Source organism: Priapulus caudatus, unplaced genomic scaffold, assembly GCF_000485595.1.
Source record: "Priapulus caudatus unplaced genomic scaffold, Priapulus_caudatus-5.0.1 Scaffold28, whole genome shotgun sequence".
NCBI lineage: Eukaryota > Metazoa > Priapulida > Priapulimorpha > Priapulimorphida > Priapulidae > Priapulus > Priapulus caudatus.
This window is the reverse complement of record NW_014577089.1, coordinates 290,104-311,277: the sequence shown is the minus strand read 5'-3', so window position 1 is coordinate 311,277 and position 21,174 is coordinate 290,104. Positions and strand designations below refer to the sequence as shown.

General features: G+C 40.6%; 1 protein-coding gene across 1 annotated transcript in view; it reads left to right on the top strand.

Annotated features, from left to right (window-relative positions):
* Positions 1-8,133: 8,133 nt before the first annotated feature.
* The window catches only part of LOC106815426 (probable palmitoyltransferase ZDHHC1), a 33,757-nt gene continuing 20,716 nt past the window's right edge, over positions 8,134-21,174 (top strand). Inside the window, exons 1-6 of the mRNA XM_014819887.1 lie at positions 8,134-8,308; positions 10,211-10,378; positions 10,968-11,143; positions 14,263-14,364; positions 19,080-19,198; positions 20,657-20,788. Of these exons, the coding sequence (XP_014675373.1) occupies positions 10,211-10,378; positions 10,968-11,143; positions 14,263-14,364; positions 19,080-19,198; positions 20,657-20,788 (697 nt within the window). The 5' untranslated portion in view covers positions 8,134-8,308. The remainder of the gene's footprint in view (positions 8,309-10,210; positions 10,379-10,967; positions 11,144-14,262; positions 14,365-19,079; positions 19,199-20,656; positions 20,789-21,174) is intronic.

Sequence of the window (21,174 nt, the reverse complement as noted above, 5' to 3'; positions counted from 1 at the left end):
CCCTGTTTCAATCGTTGCGCCCCGTTTAAATTACCTCCGCCCCGATTAAATTCTACCACAATAAAAGTTTGCCAGCGGGGGAATCGATCGTCAAGAATTCCCATTCGACCAGGACACCCGGCACGTGTATTTTTACCCTGCCACGCATGCACTGCAGACAATACACAAGTACAAACAGTCAACCTGTCCCACACCCAACACTAACTGAACACCGACTCGGCTATCTTATATATACAAGAACCCCAAATACCGTCTATGGTGTGGTGGCGATTTTACGCATTAATTAGTGGTACGGTTAAAAAAAACACGCTCTCCCCGGACCCTCCTAGTTTCCCCCCTCCCCCTTCCCCTCCCCTCCCCCCTGTTTGAATTTCATCCTGGGGAGAACCCTGCTATCATCATTAAAATAGCTCTATACTCATGTGGACCTTACCTTACCCCGTGTAGGCTTAGTGTGACAGAGCTAAAAAACAATACGGGCAGCGTTATATATATATATCATATAATATATATAGTATTATATATTATAGTATTAAGGTTAGCATGTGCTCAGTACTACAAAGTACAATATTGTAGTACTAGTAAGTAGTTTTAATCTACATCTATATGGTTACGTCGATCTGTCACTCTTGACAATTACTCAACGGTAAATGTAAACTGTTAATATTAACGTGTATGTGGATTGACGTTACTGACGCAGATGGGGGTCGTTGTCGTATCAGGTACTACAGATATGTACCCGAGGTATAGTTTTAGGTTGTTTAGTATTATGTTTATATTTTTATATGAGGTATGTTTAGGGTTAGGGTTAGAGTTAGGGCGGGTCGGGTCGGGTTGGGCGGGTCGGGTCGCTTCAACGCATTTTTTTCGACACTTCACATCGACACTTCACACTTCACACTTCACATCGACACTTTTTCGACACTTCACATCATGTTTATCGGTTGAAATGAACAAAGAATTAACACCCTCACCAGCACCCCTGTCGATTTTAAAGGGGCTACCCCCCCCCACCCCCGACATTTACGAAAATGACATAGGTCTCAATGGGACCCATGTTCTCTATCCTTGAACCGACATGTTCTGGTAAAAGGTGCGTTCTATAACCATAAAATAGTGCCATTGTATAGCCATTAAATATAGGCTTACGGCAATTAACTTTAAATGCTAAATTGAGCGAGCCCAATCCTAGTTTAGCACCCCAGATAAGTTTATAATATGCGACTTATATTTATAATTATATAGACCGGGAGCCCGTTGTCAGAAACAAAATTACGTCTTAACAATAACATTTTTTCTTCCAAGGTGACGGGGTACCAAACTAGGATTGAGCAAACCTAGAAGCTAGAATTTAGTCAATAAACCGAATAAAATTTAGGTCAGTACTAATAGTACTACTCTATAGGTAATACATACCAACTACAACACTAATTTCCTCTTCAGTTTCTTCACAAACCGCATGAAAATAAACGACGATAGGGTCATCCGCCTCAGTTAGAGGGGTGTCCAGAAATTTATCAACTTCAGTCCTAGCTATGCCATCGGGTCGATTCAGCAATTCGTCAAATGCATCACAGTTGCTTGGCAAATCAAGCCCTAAATAAAGTTGATCACGAAGCCACTTTACTCGTACGTCATCCATTAGCGCATATTCAAAAATACAATAATAAATAAAAAGCCCAAGTGCGCGGATCTCAACTATTTACAAATGCAGGAAACGTTTTATCTGACACATACAGTAGCCAGCCAACGCCGCACTCCGCGTCACCTATGTTTACTGTTGCTAATGCGTAACTAAGGCATAGCCGCATATTCAACGTGCGCATTCTTCCCCCTTGGCAGCGCGGCTCAGCGCGGTTCTTCGCGATGGGCTGTAGCACGTGCAAGCACTTTAGCCTTTTCAATAACAAACTGATAGTGAATAAATACAAATTGTATTTATCTTAGAAGTTGTAATGCTTATGTAGCATCTGTCGCCTAGTACCCGCCACACAAATACCGTTCAAACCATCCTCCACAACACACGTGCATGCACTCTTGCCGCACGCACATCACTGCATGTGCAGTTTTTTTTCCTTTCGTGAGATTAATTGCACCATAAACTGGATTGCAAATAGTGGTGTGCGTGCGCTGTAGAGAAGTATTTGAACGGCACTTAATAATATTAATAGTAATAATTATAATAATAATAATAAAATATAGAAATATATAATATAGAAGCAGAGAAGATCGAGATATTGAAGAACAAGCCTTTGCATTGGAAGATTCTACAAGAACCTCGACAGGCCATTTGTCGACAAGACTGCAAGCGTTGCCTGGCTGAGTATTTCCGGGCTCAATGGGGAGACAGAAAGTCTGATCATTGCAGTCCAAGACCAAGCACTCAACACCAGATACCATCAACGCAACATCCTCAAGCAACAGGTCAACAGCAAGTGCAGAGTGTGCAGCAAGGCAGAAGAGCTAGCCCATCAGCCACATCATCGCCGGATGCACAGTGCTGGCGCCAACCGAGTACATAAATCGCCACAACAAGGTAGCCAGCTATCTGCACTGGTCAATCTGCAGTGAACTTGGTGAGCAAGTACCTGACAAGTGGTATGAACATACTCCGAGACCAGTTACCAACATCGGAGATACTACCATAATGTGGGACATGGCAGTGCAGACAGATCGCACGATACCTGCAAACCGCCCTGATATAGTGCTCCACAACAGGAAAGAAAAACGATGGCTGTTAATTGACGTAGCCGTACCAGATGATTCTAACATCATGGTGAAGGAAAGAGACAAACTCACCAAGTACAAAGATCTGGCGATCGAAATTAGGAGGATGTGTAATACTAAGACGAGAATTGTACCAGCTAGTGGTGGTTGGAGCCCTTGGCTGTATAAAGAATAGTTTTGAGAAAAACCTTAAGGGTCGAAACTCCATGGCCACCACACTGCCCAAGAAGTGCAGAAATCGCTCTACTGGGAACAGCACACATCCTGCGAAAAATTCTGGATTGAATCCCTATGTCCCAGGTTTGGGACAAGGTCAACCCAGAAGCCACCGGCTAATGCCGTGATCCACTTTGGAAATAATAATAATAATAATAATAATAAATTATTAGGCGATAGTCGAGCGTACATATATGAGCCTTCGTAAGAAACTGTGTTTATTGAATGTACTTTTATTATTGGAGCCAACATTGAGAGGAGGCGGGGTTGTCTATATTCCCAGTTTCCCATGTAGAAATATGCCATTTCCCAGATTCCCGTTCCTATAATATAGCAATGTCGGCTGTCCCGTGTACGTCCTGGTTGACTGGTTGACCGAATCACGAAAATATCTCGGTCCCCTTGTCTAATCCTGCGTCCCGAAACAACCCCGTCCTTCTTGAGGTGGGCGGATGACCATTTTTAGTAGTTTTAGTGTTCATATAACATACGAGAGAGAGAGAGAGAGAGAGAGAGAGAGAGAGAAAAAAAAGCAAGAAAGAAAGAGAGAGAGAGATCGAGGGTGAGAGAGAAAGAACTAGAGGTCAAGATACAGATAAAGATCGATAGATAGAGGGGTGGAGAGAGAGAGAGAGTTTAATTGTGTGTGTGTGCGTGCGTGCGTGCGTGCGTGTGTGCGTGCGTGCGTGCGTGCGCGCGTGTAGTGTGAGCATTGTTTCACAAAGAAGCGAATTCGGGTTTCGCTGTTATTTTTGTTCATCAATTTACTTCGAATTCCCCGACAGACGGCGGGACGGCGTCATACTCGGACCTTTTTGAGCAAGGCATTTAGAATCGGCAAAGCTAAAGGCCTATTTACAAGGAACATTGCAGGAACATTTTGCCTATTTGCAGGAACATCCGTCCTGTGCATCCGATATCGCAAGGGTCATACATTTGCATTGTCATACACGGTGCGTTTTGGACGTACGTCTAGGACGCATCGTGTTACAAATATAATCAATGTGGGCATTCCAGCGAAGATCGCTACTAATAATTACATCCAAATATTTGTAAGTAAGGGTAATTAACATTAAACGTTATTAAACGTTAATAAACGTTACTAAACGTTATTAAACGTTATTATAACTGATCACCCTTATTGGTGATAGTGCGGTATAGAACTGCGCCGTCAGCAAAGAGGCGAATAGAAGTAGAAAAGTCAGTTTCATCAATATAATTATTAATTAAATATATAATAACAATTATATTCGTCAAATATAATCAATGTGCATGTGCATTCCAGCGAAGATCGCTAATAATATTGAAATATATCGTTATAATATATATAAATATATATAAATATAATATCATGGGTTAATAATGGCATTTTCAACCCCTGATAATATATATATATATATATTATATATATATATAATATATATATATATATTATATATATTATATTGTAGATATTAAACACAAGACATCACTTTTTGCTGTACTCTAGAGTTTCACGCTTGCGCGATCATCAGACAACTTTAATGAATAATAACCTTGTATACATTCCATAATCCATATAAACATGAATACGCTATGTTTTTAAGTTATCTATTGTTATGTAGTTCTTAGTAACTATAGCTCGCGTACGGTTGCCTGCGGAACCAGTACGCGGGCCATACTTACCAAAGTCAGTAGATCAATTTTATATGGGTTGTTCTGCTGGTATATTGTTGTTCGACTTTTAACTTTTTTGTTTGTTTCTAATCTTATTGCCGCTATTTTATACGAAAAATTCAGTCCTACTATCCGTAAATTTCGTCACGTTAAGCCTCCTGTCCGTCCGCAAATTAACAACAATTATGCAATATGCGCACGAGAGCGCGTAAAAGTATCGTGCGAGGAAAACGGTTATTTTACGTTACCCGGTACGTTATATGATTACCGCTCCTGCTCGTAACGGCCGCTAGGGCCTACTCGCTAGAAACGTCACTTGCTAGCTGACGGAAAATATCAACCATAATTAACAAGCACAACAAGAAATAACCAGCGACAAGCCCATCCCCTCCCAGAAAGGATGCAACTGCCGAAACGGAAAAGAACAATGCCCACTCGACAGTAACTGCCTATCAACTAGCCTAGTCTACAACGACATGTAACTACAGAGGAAGACACCATAGGATGAGAACTACATAGGACTTACAGAGGAAATTTAAACAACGTCATACTAAACACAAAGCTATCGTTCGAACACAGAGGATACGCTAACAGCACTGAGTCTCAAAGCAATCTGGCAAACTGAAAAGACGCAAGAAAAATTATGAATCAAATTGAGTCAATCATGCGCTGCAGTATTTCGGCGGACGGTAACGTTATTGCCGCCCATTTATAAGAAAATTCACTATATTTTCGTAAATATCGTTACATAATCTCGTCAGAAAATTATGTATGTGCGAGCATAAAAGATATCGCGTAGGAAAATGCTGTTACGTTAAACGTTACATGCTGCGTACTCCACCGTCGGGCGCCTTCTGATAGAGATGCTGCCGTATCGTAACCTCCTTCAACGTGGCATGACTCTCCTGTATGGCTGTAAGTGCGGCAATGGTCGACACTCACTGTGCGTCGCTGTCCGATGATGTTCTGGCCGTAGTCCATCGACAGATGCGAGAGTTAGCCGTTCGTCAATGTCGTCTGCTCATGTAGCGTTGACCACGTACCGCAGCGGCAGTTGTGATGTTTCTCGCTGGGGTCGAGACTGATGATCTTGCCACAGTGCTTGCACGAGATCGAGGTCACAGTCACCTGTGTGATAGCGTTAACCGTGTGTTAATATGATGAGGATTCTCCAGTTTTCCTGTGCTCTTCATGTTCATTAGGTAATATTTGTTTTCGTGCGGCACTTCGAATTGTTCTGATTTCTATTAAGTAGCCTGGATTTGTCGGCTTATAATATAAAGTTTTTCTGCTAAACAGAGATGCATTTTTTAGAGATGTTGTTGTATGGGCTTGCTGAAGTGATGATTGAGCAATTGATTTATAATTTTTTCTTGTCGTCTTTTCAGTTTCCAGATTGTGCTTTGAGAGCTCAGTGCTGTTAAGGTATTTCTGTTTCGAACGATAGCTTGTGGTTTAGTATGACGTTGTTGTTTAAATGCTTCCTCTGTAAGTCTATGTAGTTCTCTCCTATGGTGTCTTCTCTTGTAGTTACTGTGCGTTGTAGACTAGGCTAGTTGATAGGCGTTACGGTTGTGGTGGGCATTGTTCTTCGTTTTCGGCAGTTGCATCCTTTCTGGGAGGGGATGGGGTTTTGTCTGGTTATTTTCTTGTTGTGCTTGTTAATATGGTTGCTATATTTTCCGTGGCAGCCTAGCAAGATGCGTTTCTAGCGAGTAGGCCCTAGCGGCCGTTACGAGCAGGAGGCGGTAATCATTTAACTGTACGGGTGACGTAAAATAACGCGTTTTTCTCGCACGATACTTTTACGCGCTCTCGTGGCATATTGCATAATTTGGTGTTAATTTGCGGACGGGACAGGAGGCTTAACGTACGAAATTTACGGATAGTAGGACTGAATTTTCGTATAAATAGCGGCAATAAGATTAGAAACAAACAAAAAAGTAAAAGTCGAACACAATATACAGCAGAACCCCATTAAATATTTGATCTTCTGACTTTGGTAACTATGGCCCGCGTACGGTTTCCGCAGCAACCGTACGGAGCTATAGTACTAGAACTACATAACAATAGATAACTAAAACAATAGCGCTATCATGCTTTATATGGATTATGGAATGTATACAAGGTTTATTATTTCATTAAATATGTCTGATGATCGCGCAAGCGTGAAACTCTGAGTAACAGCAAAAAGTGATGTCTTGTGTTTAATCTATTACACATATATTACGCTCTGCAATTAAATGCATTGAGCACTCTACAGCAGTGATAGCAAAGCATACAGATGTATATTATATATATATATATATATATTATTTAATATATTTACTAGATGGTAGATCAGTCAGGGCGGATCCAGAGGGGGCGTCGAGGGGGTCCGGTACCCCCCCTGTTACCACAAAAGGAAAAAGCATACACAACACGACGCACGCACGCACCCGCACGCACGCACGAACGCCTCGTGCGCGCACACACACCACACACCAGCGCACACTTCTCTTATATTAGCCGCGTGTCACACGGAGCGGAAGGAACTCGGGTCGAAACGAACCGTGTCAAATGCGTCCCGGGACGAGCGTTCACACGGACGTTTTCTTGGTACGAAAACGACTCGAGTCGAAAACGAGCTCGAGTCCTGGTTCATTTTTGCGTGTGAACGCGCGACTCGGGTTGGAATTAGTACGTCACAACACGAAAGTAAACAGAATAGTTGGAAGCAAAGGTTGGAAGTCAGTCAGAAGGAGTTTGATTGTTTAATTCGCATTGTTCGCTTGGACGCTTGTACTTTTTTCTCAGCTCGCATCTTTCGCATAGCGTATCGTGTGACGCTCTCTCTCAACGAGCGCTCCGTGTCGATTTCTCGACACGCGGTTCGTTTTCGACCCGGTTCCTTTTGCTCCGTGTGAACGCGGCTATTGTCCTCATAGAAAAAATCTTGTTTAGCGCTAGTTTTCTGATAAAGATTTACTTATAGATATGTAAATTCGTTATGAAAAATTAGAAATAAGCTAAGAGGGGTCCAGGGGGACCGGATCTGATAAATTTTTGCATTCTAGACATCAAAATTGATAAATTACTGCCTCAAGATGCTCTTCGAGATGCACGCAATTAAAAAATAATAAATGGCCTTCGGAACCTAGAAAAATTAAGAGGAAAAGTGCCCCTTTATTTCTTCCTGACACTGTCATTTTTCAAAAATTCCTGATCCGCCCCTGAGTCAGTCGGTCCCGGCTGATCTTATTTTTGATATATCTGAGATTTCGCGGTTCAGAGATTACGCGTCCCGAAAATAACTGTTCCTATTCATTGTCCGTGTGATATCTGCTTTACCGGAAAATTTATTCGAAACAACATTTAATATACCAATATCAAATATTTTTAAAGTGTAGTCGTGAAATAGTTATATTATAATCTATTATTAGTGTTATTTTCTGCGTAAAATGTCTATTCTGTTGGGATCTATATTTCGTTGCGGTGTTTTCCATGTTGCTAAGGCGTTATTTGGCATTCGCCATTGCGGTTCTAATCGCGCACAAGTGTGTTTCATCCTCATAACGCTGTGGCATTATCGTAAATATGAATGTTATACAATGCGAACAACGTTATGCAAACATTGTATTAGATTACAAGTATCTCTCAAATAAAAAGATCACAATGTAGATTCTCCCGGCGTCGACTCAGCGCTACAACTACAAGTACAAGTTACAAGGTACAGTTACTGCATGAGTTAGCTCCAAGAAACGGTATTGCTAGGGTTAGAATACCGTACTGTACTGTAGTCTGTATATTGACGTTAGTCACACAGCCTGGTCGGGTTAGGTACAGTAGTCAGTAGGCTAGACTGAGTGTGTACAGTGTAGGCTTTAGGCGTGACTAAGAGCACAGGCCATTGGAACGTTTCAATTTAAAAAAATAATGGTAAATAAACACGAAATGTATTTACTACCACTACCAGTCTTAATGTTTCTCTACTCTATTTCGCCTATTTATATTGCCGATAATTATCCGTAAATGCCGGTCAAATGCTCATCTGCAACACACAGTCACAAGTACACCGCACGCCCGCCCTGTGCACAAACATCATGAATAAGAGAGCAGGTAGGAAAGCGTGATTGCAAAATTCGCTCGACGCTCGCTTCATTTCACACGACTACAGAACAGAAACACAACAAACAGCCTCCATCTTGGTATCTATCTGTAGCTAAATGTCCACTTGTTCGAATTATAACTCTGTCTTTTGTTCTTACCTACTCCCGCTAGAGATATCTTGTGAAATCATGCAGGAAATGTTCTCTCCGTGAAAATGTAAGGAGGACGAGATGTCTGTTTATACGCGAGTAATGGCGGCGCATTGCATGCCGGGATGAGCTGCTGCCTGCCTCCGAGCTCCGTTTCGAGGCCCGCCAAGCCAAGCATAATGCGCGCGCCGCGCGGGCATGACATCACACACACACGACTACAGCGATCGGTTGGAAGTAGCGCCGTTAGGGATTTTCAGATGATACGTCCTCTTTACATTTTCACGGCTCCCGCACACGGTGCATATTCGGTGAGCGCCAATGGCGCTGTGCTAAACGCGCGCACCGAATGCGCACGCAAACGGTGCACATTCGGCGCTGAGCCAATAAAATCAAACGTGATAGATATTTTGCTCGCATGCGCTAACGGCGCACCGTGTGCGGGGGCCTTAAGTAAGGCTGATAGGGTCTATGTCCCCCAGGGTACTGCCGGAACGTACCCTGGTACTAAATACTACTATCTAATATGCCGGACCGTACCTCGCCTACTCCACTAACGAGTCTAGGGAGCCGCCTACGCCGTGCAGAAACTACGTGGAGCGAAGGGGCCACACGGCTAGAGCTATATGGCATTATGTATATGGTACGCAATTCTATTGCTGCATGCAGATGCATGTCCCTGGTAACATGCTAAACCCATTTTACAGCCACCTCGAGCTGGAGTTGCCTCGATTTGGGCCGAAAGATACTGCAGGGTTACAATATCGTATCTGTAATAGTTGTGGGATGGTAAACGTAAAACCAACATAAAATAAATAAACAATTCATTAATTTAAGGATGTGTAACAGCATTGATGCTATATATATATATATGGCAGTGTGTATGCCCCACAATCCCTGTTCATGTTGTCTGCGTGTTTGCGAATTTGGATGGAGATTACTTATGTACCTAGAAGAAAGCTGTCCTCATCCAGAATCTTGACTCCAGATTACGCAGGAACATGATAATGTTTACCTGTGTGATCCGTGTTGGCTGACTTATGTAGCTTTCCATGTGGCAGAGATCTGGGTGCAGAGTGCTGGCACCAGTACGAGGGAACATCACTATTACCAACTGACTCACCTTTATTATCAGTCACATTGTTAGATTTGGGTGGTTCAAGTACTGATCGACCTGAAGGCCCAAAAATTATCTGAAATTGTTTGCCGTTTACGCTCATCTTCTTTCCGTACAGCTAAAGTTTTTGTAAACTACAGTTTCATATTAATGTTACTGTTGTTGGCTCGTTGCTGTTGTCGAAGCAGTGAAAATGTATAAATCGTTACTTCGAACTACCAGAGACTAATGAGAGTCTTTACGCTGTATTTCGCAGATGCCTGATGAAGACATTCATCGGCAGTTTAGTCGCAAGACTGGATGGTCATGGCCTCCACATCCCCTCCAGATTACTGCGTGGTGCTTCATTGCCTACTTTGGTGTCGTGTACTTTGGAATCATGGTTCCCACACTTGCAGTTGAATGGCAGCCAGCTGGTTACATTGTATCCTTTCATTGAATGTATGTTAGCAAATTTCTCTGAGAGCTTAATTATGAATTATCTTACAATTACATACTACTCATCTACTTCCGATATATAGTTCAGCAAAAAATTTACCCTAAGAACTTGCTATTAACATGGGCTATCATCATGTACCTTCTAGTTTCATTACAATAAGTATAAATAAGATGAGACTGTTGTTTATTATCAGAGGCGTGTTATCTGTCTCTTGCCTTGCCCACAGCTGTTGACCTGTTAAAGTGTCTTTATTAAATTGACCAATATCATCTGTGATTTTCCCGCCTTTTTCTTCTTACCATAATTACAGGCAAAAATATTAGATATTTTCATGAATAAAAAAAATAGACTGTTGCTAAACTTTATAGGGTAGTGTCTGCAATTTGTTTTTATGAGATCGTAAGCAATAGGCTTAATGAGTATTTTTAAGCAATAGTATAGCTGTATCATTGGTTTGTTAGAGTCTAATTAGACATTTAACTACGGAGCATGAACCCATGAATTAAAACGTTATGGTAATCATATATGTATGATCATGTGTACCAGGGACTATCCTTAATATTTGCTGCTTCAGATTAATGGCTTCCTCTTTGCATCACATATCATAGTCACTATACTGAGTTGTAGCCTCAACCCAGCTGATCCCAACTTGAGACGACGCAGCCCGAACAAGCCCATGCCCAAGTTCGATCGTACAAAGCACAAGCATGTCATCGAGAATAACCGTTGCTACTTATGTGAAGTAGATGTGTGAGTACATAGAATCATTGATTTTTTTGGCCTGGTGCACTACTATGCGTGAGTTTCTGCCTTTTCAAAATCGGCATAAAATGAAGTAATGAATCAATGTGTCATGTCTGACTCTTAAGTCCGGTTTGATGCAGACACGTCTAGAATTCGGAAAATCCGAATTACCAAGTATTTACGTAGTGCTTCGAAATTGGCAATCAGAATATATTTTCCTGATACTCACTCGGACTTTGTGTGTAAAGCCAGACAGTTAATCTATTTGATGTGGCACATACTGAGCACTGTATTTTTTAGCTATTTCTAGCTTGCTGGCAAAGCTTTCAGTAATATGTGCATGCATCTGTGCGTGTCTGTGTGTGTGAGTGTACATGTGAGTATACGGGACTGGGTGCTGTGTATATTTTTGTTATATCTGGCTGTAGAAAATACCAATGAATAAAAACCAACACATTCTGCTGAAAAGCAATGTTGTCCACTGAGCTATGCTGCCACCTAGCGTAAACACTGTTTCTTGCCACCATTTGTGCCACAATGTGCAGAAAAAGAACATTTGAACCAATTAATAAAGACAGGATATCAGAACTGATAGTGATAAAACATTAGTGTGGTAAAACACCCAGAATGTTAAAAAAACAACTTGATTATAAGATCCTGTACTACGAGATCTACTGAACCCCAAATTATTGTCTTTCGCAGTTGGCACTGCAACTTGTTTACAATTTGTAGGGCCTATAGAGTGTCGGACTATTGTAGAGTTAAGTCGAACTGGATTGTGATATATTTGTTATATGACTATAAAAATACTACTACATAATCGGTGCAGAGCAGGCAGGGAAAAAAATATAATTTATTTTTCGGGGGCTACTTTTCAAGCTCGCGTGCATGAAAATAGCACTCTAAAATTTGGTTTGCATTGAACTCTATGCAAATTTACAAGGGCTCTATTTGTCATTTCCGGGGCTCTTTTTGGCATTTCGGGGGCTAAATCGCCCCGAGCCCCCGTGTATTTTTTTCACTGAGAGCAGGTCACGTGCCATGAAACATAATTTTATGTTTGCTCCAGTCTTGAAATTTGTGTTTACCTCTAATTTCCCTTCATCAGAACAAGGCAAAAATAAAACAACTATTAGACTTGGATGTACCAGCGCATATTCAAATTGAAATTACGTATATGATGCAGATACTATCACATTACGTGGACAAAATTATATTAAAATACTCACAGACTATTCACAAAGTTGTATCATAAAATTCGAGAACAACAAATGCTGTGTGCCAACATTTAAGGATAGACTCAGGGTTATGGACATGTACCTCTCAAAAGGGCAATACAACATAACTACTCATCATATCCAATCAAACACCATCTACACACGTCGATAGCCTACGCTGACAACATAATTAGAAGTTGTGTATTTAAAGTGGCTAATCCTCGCAAGAAAATGCATAAATACACCTACTGCGAGCATACTTGCAGTAAGAAAACATCACAAAATGTTCTTATTAAGCCAGAAATGTGCTCCGAGGTAGAGCATTTTGAAAACATTCTCGGAGAAAGTTTTGGCGTATAGATACACATAAATTGCTGGTAAGCAAAATGACCGAGAACGCGAACAGTAGGCCTACACTAGCGCAAATAGTTCCTGGAAAGAAAACACTATATTTGTTTGCTGATTGCATTATAAGTAATGTAGTTAACATGTGATTTAAACAAATTTCACAATTTTGTACTAAACAAACGAATATTAAATTATAACTGTTTGGGATACCATATACATAATTATCTATACCTACATAGCTGCCCAGAGGCACCATCTATCAAATAAAATGGGTGTTAAAATTTTGACCAAATTTCCCCCAACAACCCTGAGTCTATCCTTAAGAAACACGTGCTGACATTCGTGTTCATCTATATAGAAATCACTCTTTCAGAGGTTTCCCTATTATGCACTGCCTCCTTGACACACGATTCAATGCATCCGAACTCGTTCATCATACATTTGTATAAACTCCCACATAACATGCTTTCTTAGGCCTGCAATGAATATGCTCTGGACAAACCAGTGATGTCTCTGGCAGTGCTGTCCAGTGCGGGTGCTACTCGTTTTCTGTTGGCTGCTAATAGTGCTATTCCCATTTCAGTGGACTTGTTGAGCATAAAATTTGTGCTTGGCCCTTTGTGTGCCCACACTGATACGTGACATTTACAGTCCTAGTATAACATCAATGCCTGCGTTCGAAGGACGTATTCCATTGATCTTGCTCCCTGTGTTAACAGCGTGTTACGTAGCTCCATTTACAAGTGTGAAGCTCTACACGATAGTTTACAGTGTTGCAAGCTGAAGTTAGGCTGGTGGTGTTGCACGCTTTAATTCTTTCTTCTGTTAGTGACGCTCATAGGGTCTATGTCCCCCCAGGGTACTGCCGGAACGTACCCTGGTAACTATCTGATATGGTTAGGGTTAGGGAGTAGGCGTAAGCGACTCCCTAGACTCGTTAGTGGAGTATGCGAGGCAGTATACGGTCCGGCATATTAGATAGTACCAGAGTACGTTCCGGTATACCGGACCGTATCCAGGGGGACATAGACCCTCTCAGCGTTAGTGACTTAAACGTGTTCCACACTTCCCCGCATATTTTCGTTCCTCGTCCTATAACGGATGAAACATGTTGCATTCAACTAATTACGAAATAGTATAGGTCCACCACTTATTTTATTTAGCACATTTCCTTGTACAGTTGTGCCAAATTTAGTGCTTTTATTACAATTTGGGAAATCAGATAAAGATGTGTCGTCTTTGTCACTGCGTGTTATGTGGCAGCATAACCTAGTGATGATAATATCTTCTGTGGTGCTGGGTAATCAGATCAGAATAAATATATGGATAAAGATTTCCTGGCAGTATACTATGGTCTGTTAAGAAAATTATAATACACTAAAAACCAATGAGGAGCCATGCAAGTTTTATGATAAACATCATTGATAACCATCCATCTGTTTATGAATTTACTACTTAATAAGTCGTGGTGGGCCCTCAGTTATTCATCACTTGAACATATATAAAGAGTAAATGTTTTTGACTTGCAGTTCAATTTGACTTTGACTTGTTTGATTCCAGCCACAAGGGGTCAAAACACTGTTCAGCGTGCAACAAATGTGTCTATAAGTTTGATCACCATTGCAAGTGGTTGAACAATTGTGTTGGTGGAAGGAATTACAGGTGAGACATTTACCCCTTACTTATAATCAACTGTTTTGTTTAGAGTTTTTAGAATAAAAAGTAAATACCTGTAACACAATATTCCTGGTCGAAGATTCTCTTTCTTAAAATTGGATCTAGACTGGGCCAAGAATCTTGTGGCCAGACAAACAATGTGCATGCTTAAGTACGTATATGTGTGTGTGCGTGCGTGCGTGCGTGCGTGCGTGCGTGCATATGTTTGAATTTTGTTTTACACAATATCAAGTTTTGCATCACATTCAGGGTAACATTGCTGTTTTTATTTTATTTTTTATTTATTTATTTATTTAGACAATTATCCATCATATACAATACATTCTACAATAAAATTTTGAATTCATAAAATTGGATAATTACCAAGGATATATACACAAAAAGCATGACTAGCACACTTATTTACATTGTGGTCCTTGTTTTGCTATGCCTTGAATCTAACAATTACACTACTATTAGCACTAACTATTGCAATATACAGATTTTTAGTTTAAATTGGTCATACAATGGTACATTGACTTTGGTTGACAATGGTTGACTTTGTTGTACAACTGGAAATCGCTATTTCTGCACTGGGCAAGTCTAAAGGTGATCACAGTGATAAAATCGACTGTGCAGACAGAATTAATGAGTAAGAAGAAGGGCTCTGTTATTATTATGTTCTGAGAGTTAGCAATGTTACAAAATATTTCGTCATTGATATGAATTCTTTCTGTTAGGACAGAGTTAATTGAATCTCAGTCTATTTTGGATATTCCTTTAATACAGTTACAATTACAGCTGGTGTAAAGTGAGGCATCATTATGTCCATATCATGTGTCATTGTCCCTTTATAAAGGTTTGCATCTGTACGCGATTTTGGCCAGATCAGTTGTGTGCAATCGCTTGATAAATTTGTTCATTGTCATTTCCTCTATCACGGTTCATTTGTAATTGATAATCAGTTCACTGAAGTATCATAAGAGGGTGATATTTTTTGAGAAATCGAAATGAAGGAATCAAGGCAATTAATTGGATGCAGTGATAGTTCATGTGTCGTTCGCAGCTAGTAGAGAGTAATATTTAAGTCCGTCTGTATTGCAAGCGTTCGGTCGATTGCCAACAGCTGTTTGCAATCAGATATGGTTATGCGATACTAGTACGTTGTGAGACGTTGTAGTAGAGTGCACTGGTGGTGTTTTACGTGAATACTCGGCGTAATGCACCTTCTGCAGAGAGTGCAGATTTACGCATTTCAGTAAAATTGCATTAGCAGCCAAGTGCTGCAGTGTTATCAGTAGTGTTGAGAATGTGCGAACCTAACACTGCAGGCGTAGTATCTAGTTTGTTCCATGGCTACACTTGCAACAACCATCCTGAGCAGTGAGTGTGCAATAGAAGATTGCTGTCAGGAGTTGTGTTTGGATGAATGGTGGTTGTCATGACATATATGTGATCCAAAAGGAAATGAAAGTGAAGAAACAAATCGCCCCTCCCTACTACCCCTTCCTCTCTCTGTTCCTACCACTCCCTCCATACCTTCCTCCCCTTCTTCCACCCACTCTCTCACACCTCTCTCATGCTCTCTCTGCCTCTTTCTCTCTGTGTCTCTCACTCTCTCTCTCTCTCTCTCTCTCTCTCTTTCCCTCTCTCTCTCCCCTCTCTCGCTCTCTCTTTTTTACCCCCTCTCTCTCTCACCGACTGGTGCTCCCTAGCCTCTCTCTGGCTGCCTCCCTTTTTCTCCTTCTCTTTATATATATTCTTCTCTCGTTGTAGAAATACTACAATAGTACATTTATCACTAAGTAAGGTCCTTTACTAATTTATCTTTACCAGTAAACACATCAATAGGAATATAGATAAATTGTCAATAACATACAAGTTTATAGCGCAATGAATATATATGATACCCCCGACAATATGGTCCCGGGGCGTATGATGGTGGTGTATAATTGTATCCCCCGCGACGAAGTCGGCGGGGATACTATGGTTGTTTCATGTCTGTCCAGCCGCCGCCGCCGCAGATAGTAGGGAAACTGCAGTTAGAAACTATAGGACGTCCTGGTGTATCAGGCTTATGTATTTTTGGGAGCATGTAAAATCTGGTCGCTTTAGGTGTTTCAACAAGAAGATTAGAAGCCTCTTTTGGAAGATCGTTATTACTAATCAATGATGTAATTAGGTTTTTGACAAGAATTTGAATTTCAGGAGTGTTTGAATCACAGGCAAGTTTGGAATAAAAATTTTTATCCGAAAGTTGTTTATCACCTTCCCGAATGTAGAGACCTCGGCTCCAGACAACAACAGCTCCCCCTTTATCAGCAGGTTTAATTACGATGTCCTGACGATTTCGAAGGGATCGGATCGCTGCAAGTTCCGTGGTGGTAAGGTTAGACGATCGAGCTCTGCGTGGATAAGAGAAGTATTTGGCAACTTCTTGACGGCTCTTCGAGATGTAATAATCTAGAGCTGCGAAGCGACCTGTTTGCGGGGTCCAAGTAGAAGGGGTCTTGTACTTGCGGAAAGGATTGTCACATTTCTGGTCAACAAGCTCATCATCAGCAGCGTTCGACTTCATAAAATGAGCTCTAAGGCGAAGCCGGCGGAAGAAACTCTCCACATCTCGCATGGTATTGTACTGATCTATTTGAGGTTTGATTGGAACAAAATTCAAACCTTTACTTAAGACGACACGTTCAGATTCATCCAGTGGGAGTTCAGGTGGAACACATACGACGAGCTTTTTGTTGTGATAATTTGGATTCTGAGGCTCTTGTCTAGACGATAAAAGTTTATCGAGTTTGGCATGTTTCTTCTTGTTTAAATGATCATACCAATCACTATTAGCAAAGTGAATTCTTCGACGAATTTGATGGAAAATCGACATATTCGATTTACAAGTTCTTTTTAGAGATTGCAGTGACGAGAATATTTCGGCGTCACAGTCTTTAATTTTACGTTCATTCTCTCGTAACTATGATTGAATGCATACATTAACTATGATTGAATACTTTACACGCCGTGGCTATAATCAATCTGATCTATCTAAGAAATTAAAAAAGATACATCCCTTAAATCGGGCGTCGTTAATAACCCCTAGAAAAGACGGCGTGAATAAGACATCAGACAGATGTCCATTGGTTTTAACTCATCACCCTTCAATCCTGCACATCAAAAGTTTGTTAATTGATAATTATAAAATTCTTCAAAACGATCCAATCACTGCTTAAACATCTTTTCAAACCCACTTTTATGCTCTTACAGACGTGATACCAACCTCCGCGACACTCTTGTTTCAATATAAGCACCGTTTACAACTCTGACAACCCCGTAAGCCAACCTGGCTCATACCCATGTTGACGGAAACGATGCAGTACTTGCAATTTTATCACGAATAGGTCTGTGGTTCAAGGACCTCGGGGCAAATTTATAGTACGGGATTCATTTATATGCGTGTCGACGAACCTCATCTACGCCATTAAATGCGTTAAATGCCAAATTTACTATATTGGCGAAACAAAACGCCGCCTTGCGGATAGGTTTGTTGAACACCTAAGATCTATTCGCCCCATATTTACATGGTTTTCCGGTTGCTGACTATTTTAATCAACCGAATCACCACCATGATGACGTGCGTGTGTGTGGCTGCCAACTGACACCATGCATATTACAATAGCTCACGTCGACACATGACTGAGCAGAAATTAATTCTGAGGGTTGGTTGTTTTGTACCGAAACCAGGTCACTGCAACCTTTATTTGACATTGACCTTGACCTTCATTATATTTCCCTTCCGCTCTATAACTCGGCCCCTAATTGACCTAGCGTGACCAAACTTGGTATACTTACACTTCTTGGGGAGAAGGTGTGTCGCGTACTGAAACCATGTCACTGCAACCTTTATTTGACCTTGACCTTGACCTTGACCTTTATCATATTTTCCTTCTGCTCTATAACTCGGCCCCTAATTGATCTAGCGCGAGCAAACTTCGTATACTTACACATCTTGGGGAGAAGGTGTGTCGCGTACCAAAACCCCTAAGGCAACCAATTTTAACATACTTGCACATCTCAGGCAGTGTCTTGTCTTTGTGACTTATTTAACTTTACCTACCTTCTACGTCCTTACAGAGATATTTCATTCATACTAGATCATGGGGGATACATGTAGTTGGCGACAACTGCCCTTAGTAGTTATATATACGTACTGACAGCTCCTACTCCGGTGGTAACCATTCACTGCTTTAAATTGAAATATCTCCTCTTTGCGAAATCACTCAATGCTGTATGAAAAGTTCTAAGTTTGTGTAAGTTGTAATCTCGGTTTGGGCATAGCACGTGGCCGGTTGTAATTGAAAATTAAGGTCTAGTGAAAGGTAGTTAAATGACATGATCAGGATTGAGTGGTGACATATTGTTGTTGACATCGCAGTGATATCGCCACGGCCAGAATGTCCAGGAGTGACCAAGAGTTAGGGCTAGCTTCTCCAGTTCAGTGAATCCTATCTTTAATAATCTAATATATGATTAATATTGTTTATTATCAAAAAAGTTGCAATGAATTACAAAACTCATCACGAAAACACATCCCTTGCGTTAAATCCTGGTTTTCATACAAAAATAGAAATACTCGCAATCTCTCAATATTCTACCGTGCACATATATGGCATGTGACAGCATGCGAGCATTCATGTACACGTGTACATGTTGTGTATTTTCAGCCTGTTCATCACGTGCGTCGCGACGGCATTTGTCGGCGGCCTCGTCATTCTCGCCGTGTGCCTGGTGCTCTTTATAGGCTACTTTGTCAATAAGTGGCGCATCCTTCAGCCTTACAGAGGTAGGTGATGCAGTTCCCATTCGGCTGTAGAACAGTTCTAGGGTTTTGTTCGTTTTACAATGGTTAGCTGTACATTAATACCCAACATCATGGAAGGCATGAGTTTCATGAAAAGCATATGTAATGAGATTCACGTTTTTCCATTGACTTACGTTTTGTGTGATTGGCAAGGAGGTTTTTTTAAGTGATATGATTGAAATAATATATCACAAAGTTCATTCGAATAAAAGAAATTTCACTTCAATAAAAAGAAGTGTTCATTTGAACAGGGAATTTTTTTTTCGAACAAACTTTTGACATGTTTTCACTTATGTCCCGCTAAATACTCCGGAGATTTGTGATGCGTTCCTACAAAAAAACATTGGCCAGAGAAGTAGGTAATCTACTGGTGTTCTGTAATACAAGCACAAATGTGATTGCAAGTAAACTTTGTCAAATTACATTTACAGGTTCACAATTCCTTATCATAAACCCTCAGACCAGATCTGTGTCAGAATTTGGAGTTTTTCGGATTTATGAACGATAACACAATATATGTATTGTATATTACTCATAATATGCAAATATACACATACATGTACATGTCAGCAATCTCTTATCCTAAACCCTTGGGCTTGATGCGTTTCGGTATTCAGGGTTTTTCAGATTTCAGAATGGCAGCAGAATGTGTGTGTGTGTGTGCGTACGTGCGTGCGTGTGTGTGTACTGTGTATTATGCATATGCACATCACATACACACAGATACAGGTCTGCAATGCCTTGTCCGACATCCTTAGGCCAGATCTTTGTGTTTCCGAGTAATAAGCTATGTGAATTTAGTAATAATAAACGTTTAGTAATACTAATAGTACATTAGGTATGAGCTTTAGATATGGCACTAGCTGGGTGGTGGTGTGGTCAGGGTGAAAGGTAAGTGAAAGTGTAATGAAATGGCTTCTTTCCACTGATTGTCTTTACTGCAGTTAGTGCATACTAATGAGGAATTGCCAAATGCCTTTATGGTGCACCATTGACACCCTTTAAATAAGTATGTTCCTTAATTGATCAACAACTTAATAATGGGTAAACATTACCTGGCACAGTTATGCACAGGAATCATTTTAAATGGTATAATAAATGTCCTCCCTGTATAGATATATTATATTAGAGTGCAGGCAATGGTTCTGTATATTGTTGATGCTAGAAAGCTGAGTATTACAGTTGATTGTAATAGGTTTATTTCTGGCATTGAGGTATAGTATACCTATATGATTACAATATAAACGAATAAATGAGGAGAGAAGCTACACCAATTAAGTTGCATGTTAACTCGCTAGTGCACAAGCCAATTTGCATTAATTAGCATTGCTGATCATGAGTAGAGCTTCCAGCCGTTGTTGATGACGGAGATGACAGACCGCGCTGCAGCCATTGGATTTTAATTCTGTCATACTAGGATAAGCCATGTATCATTTGCAGATCTTTGTGACCCTGAAGCGGCCACAGTGATTGCGGAAACATCTACTGCCATAGGTGAACAATGGAGCACAGAGTTATCAGAATCGTTTTCTTCCACGAGGCAGATTACCTGCAATAGCACTACTTGTAACTGTAAGTTATTTACCTCTTGTTTGCAATTCATGTTATAGTATATGAGTGGCATAGTAAAAGAGGAAGGGAAGAGAGGCAGAGAGAGGGAGGGAGAGGGAGAGATGGAGGGAGCGAGTGGAAAGATATAATACCATAAGACAACTGGAGATTTATTGTGATCACATAACAGTTTGCAATAATAGTTGAAGTGTATATTTACACAGTTGAATTTGAAGTAGAGTCATAATCACTATAAAATATAGAATAGAGAAATAACATACAATTATACATGTATAATTTGATGTAATTAGGGGATTACAGTCATTAGTCTAGTAAGCACTGTCATCCATCTTACCAATTTCGTTTGGTTTAATCTATCAAAGAATACATTTACCTTACTCCGTGTA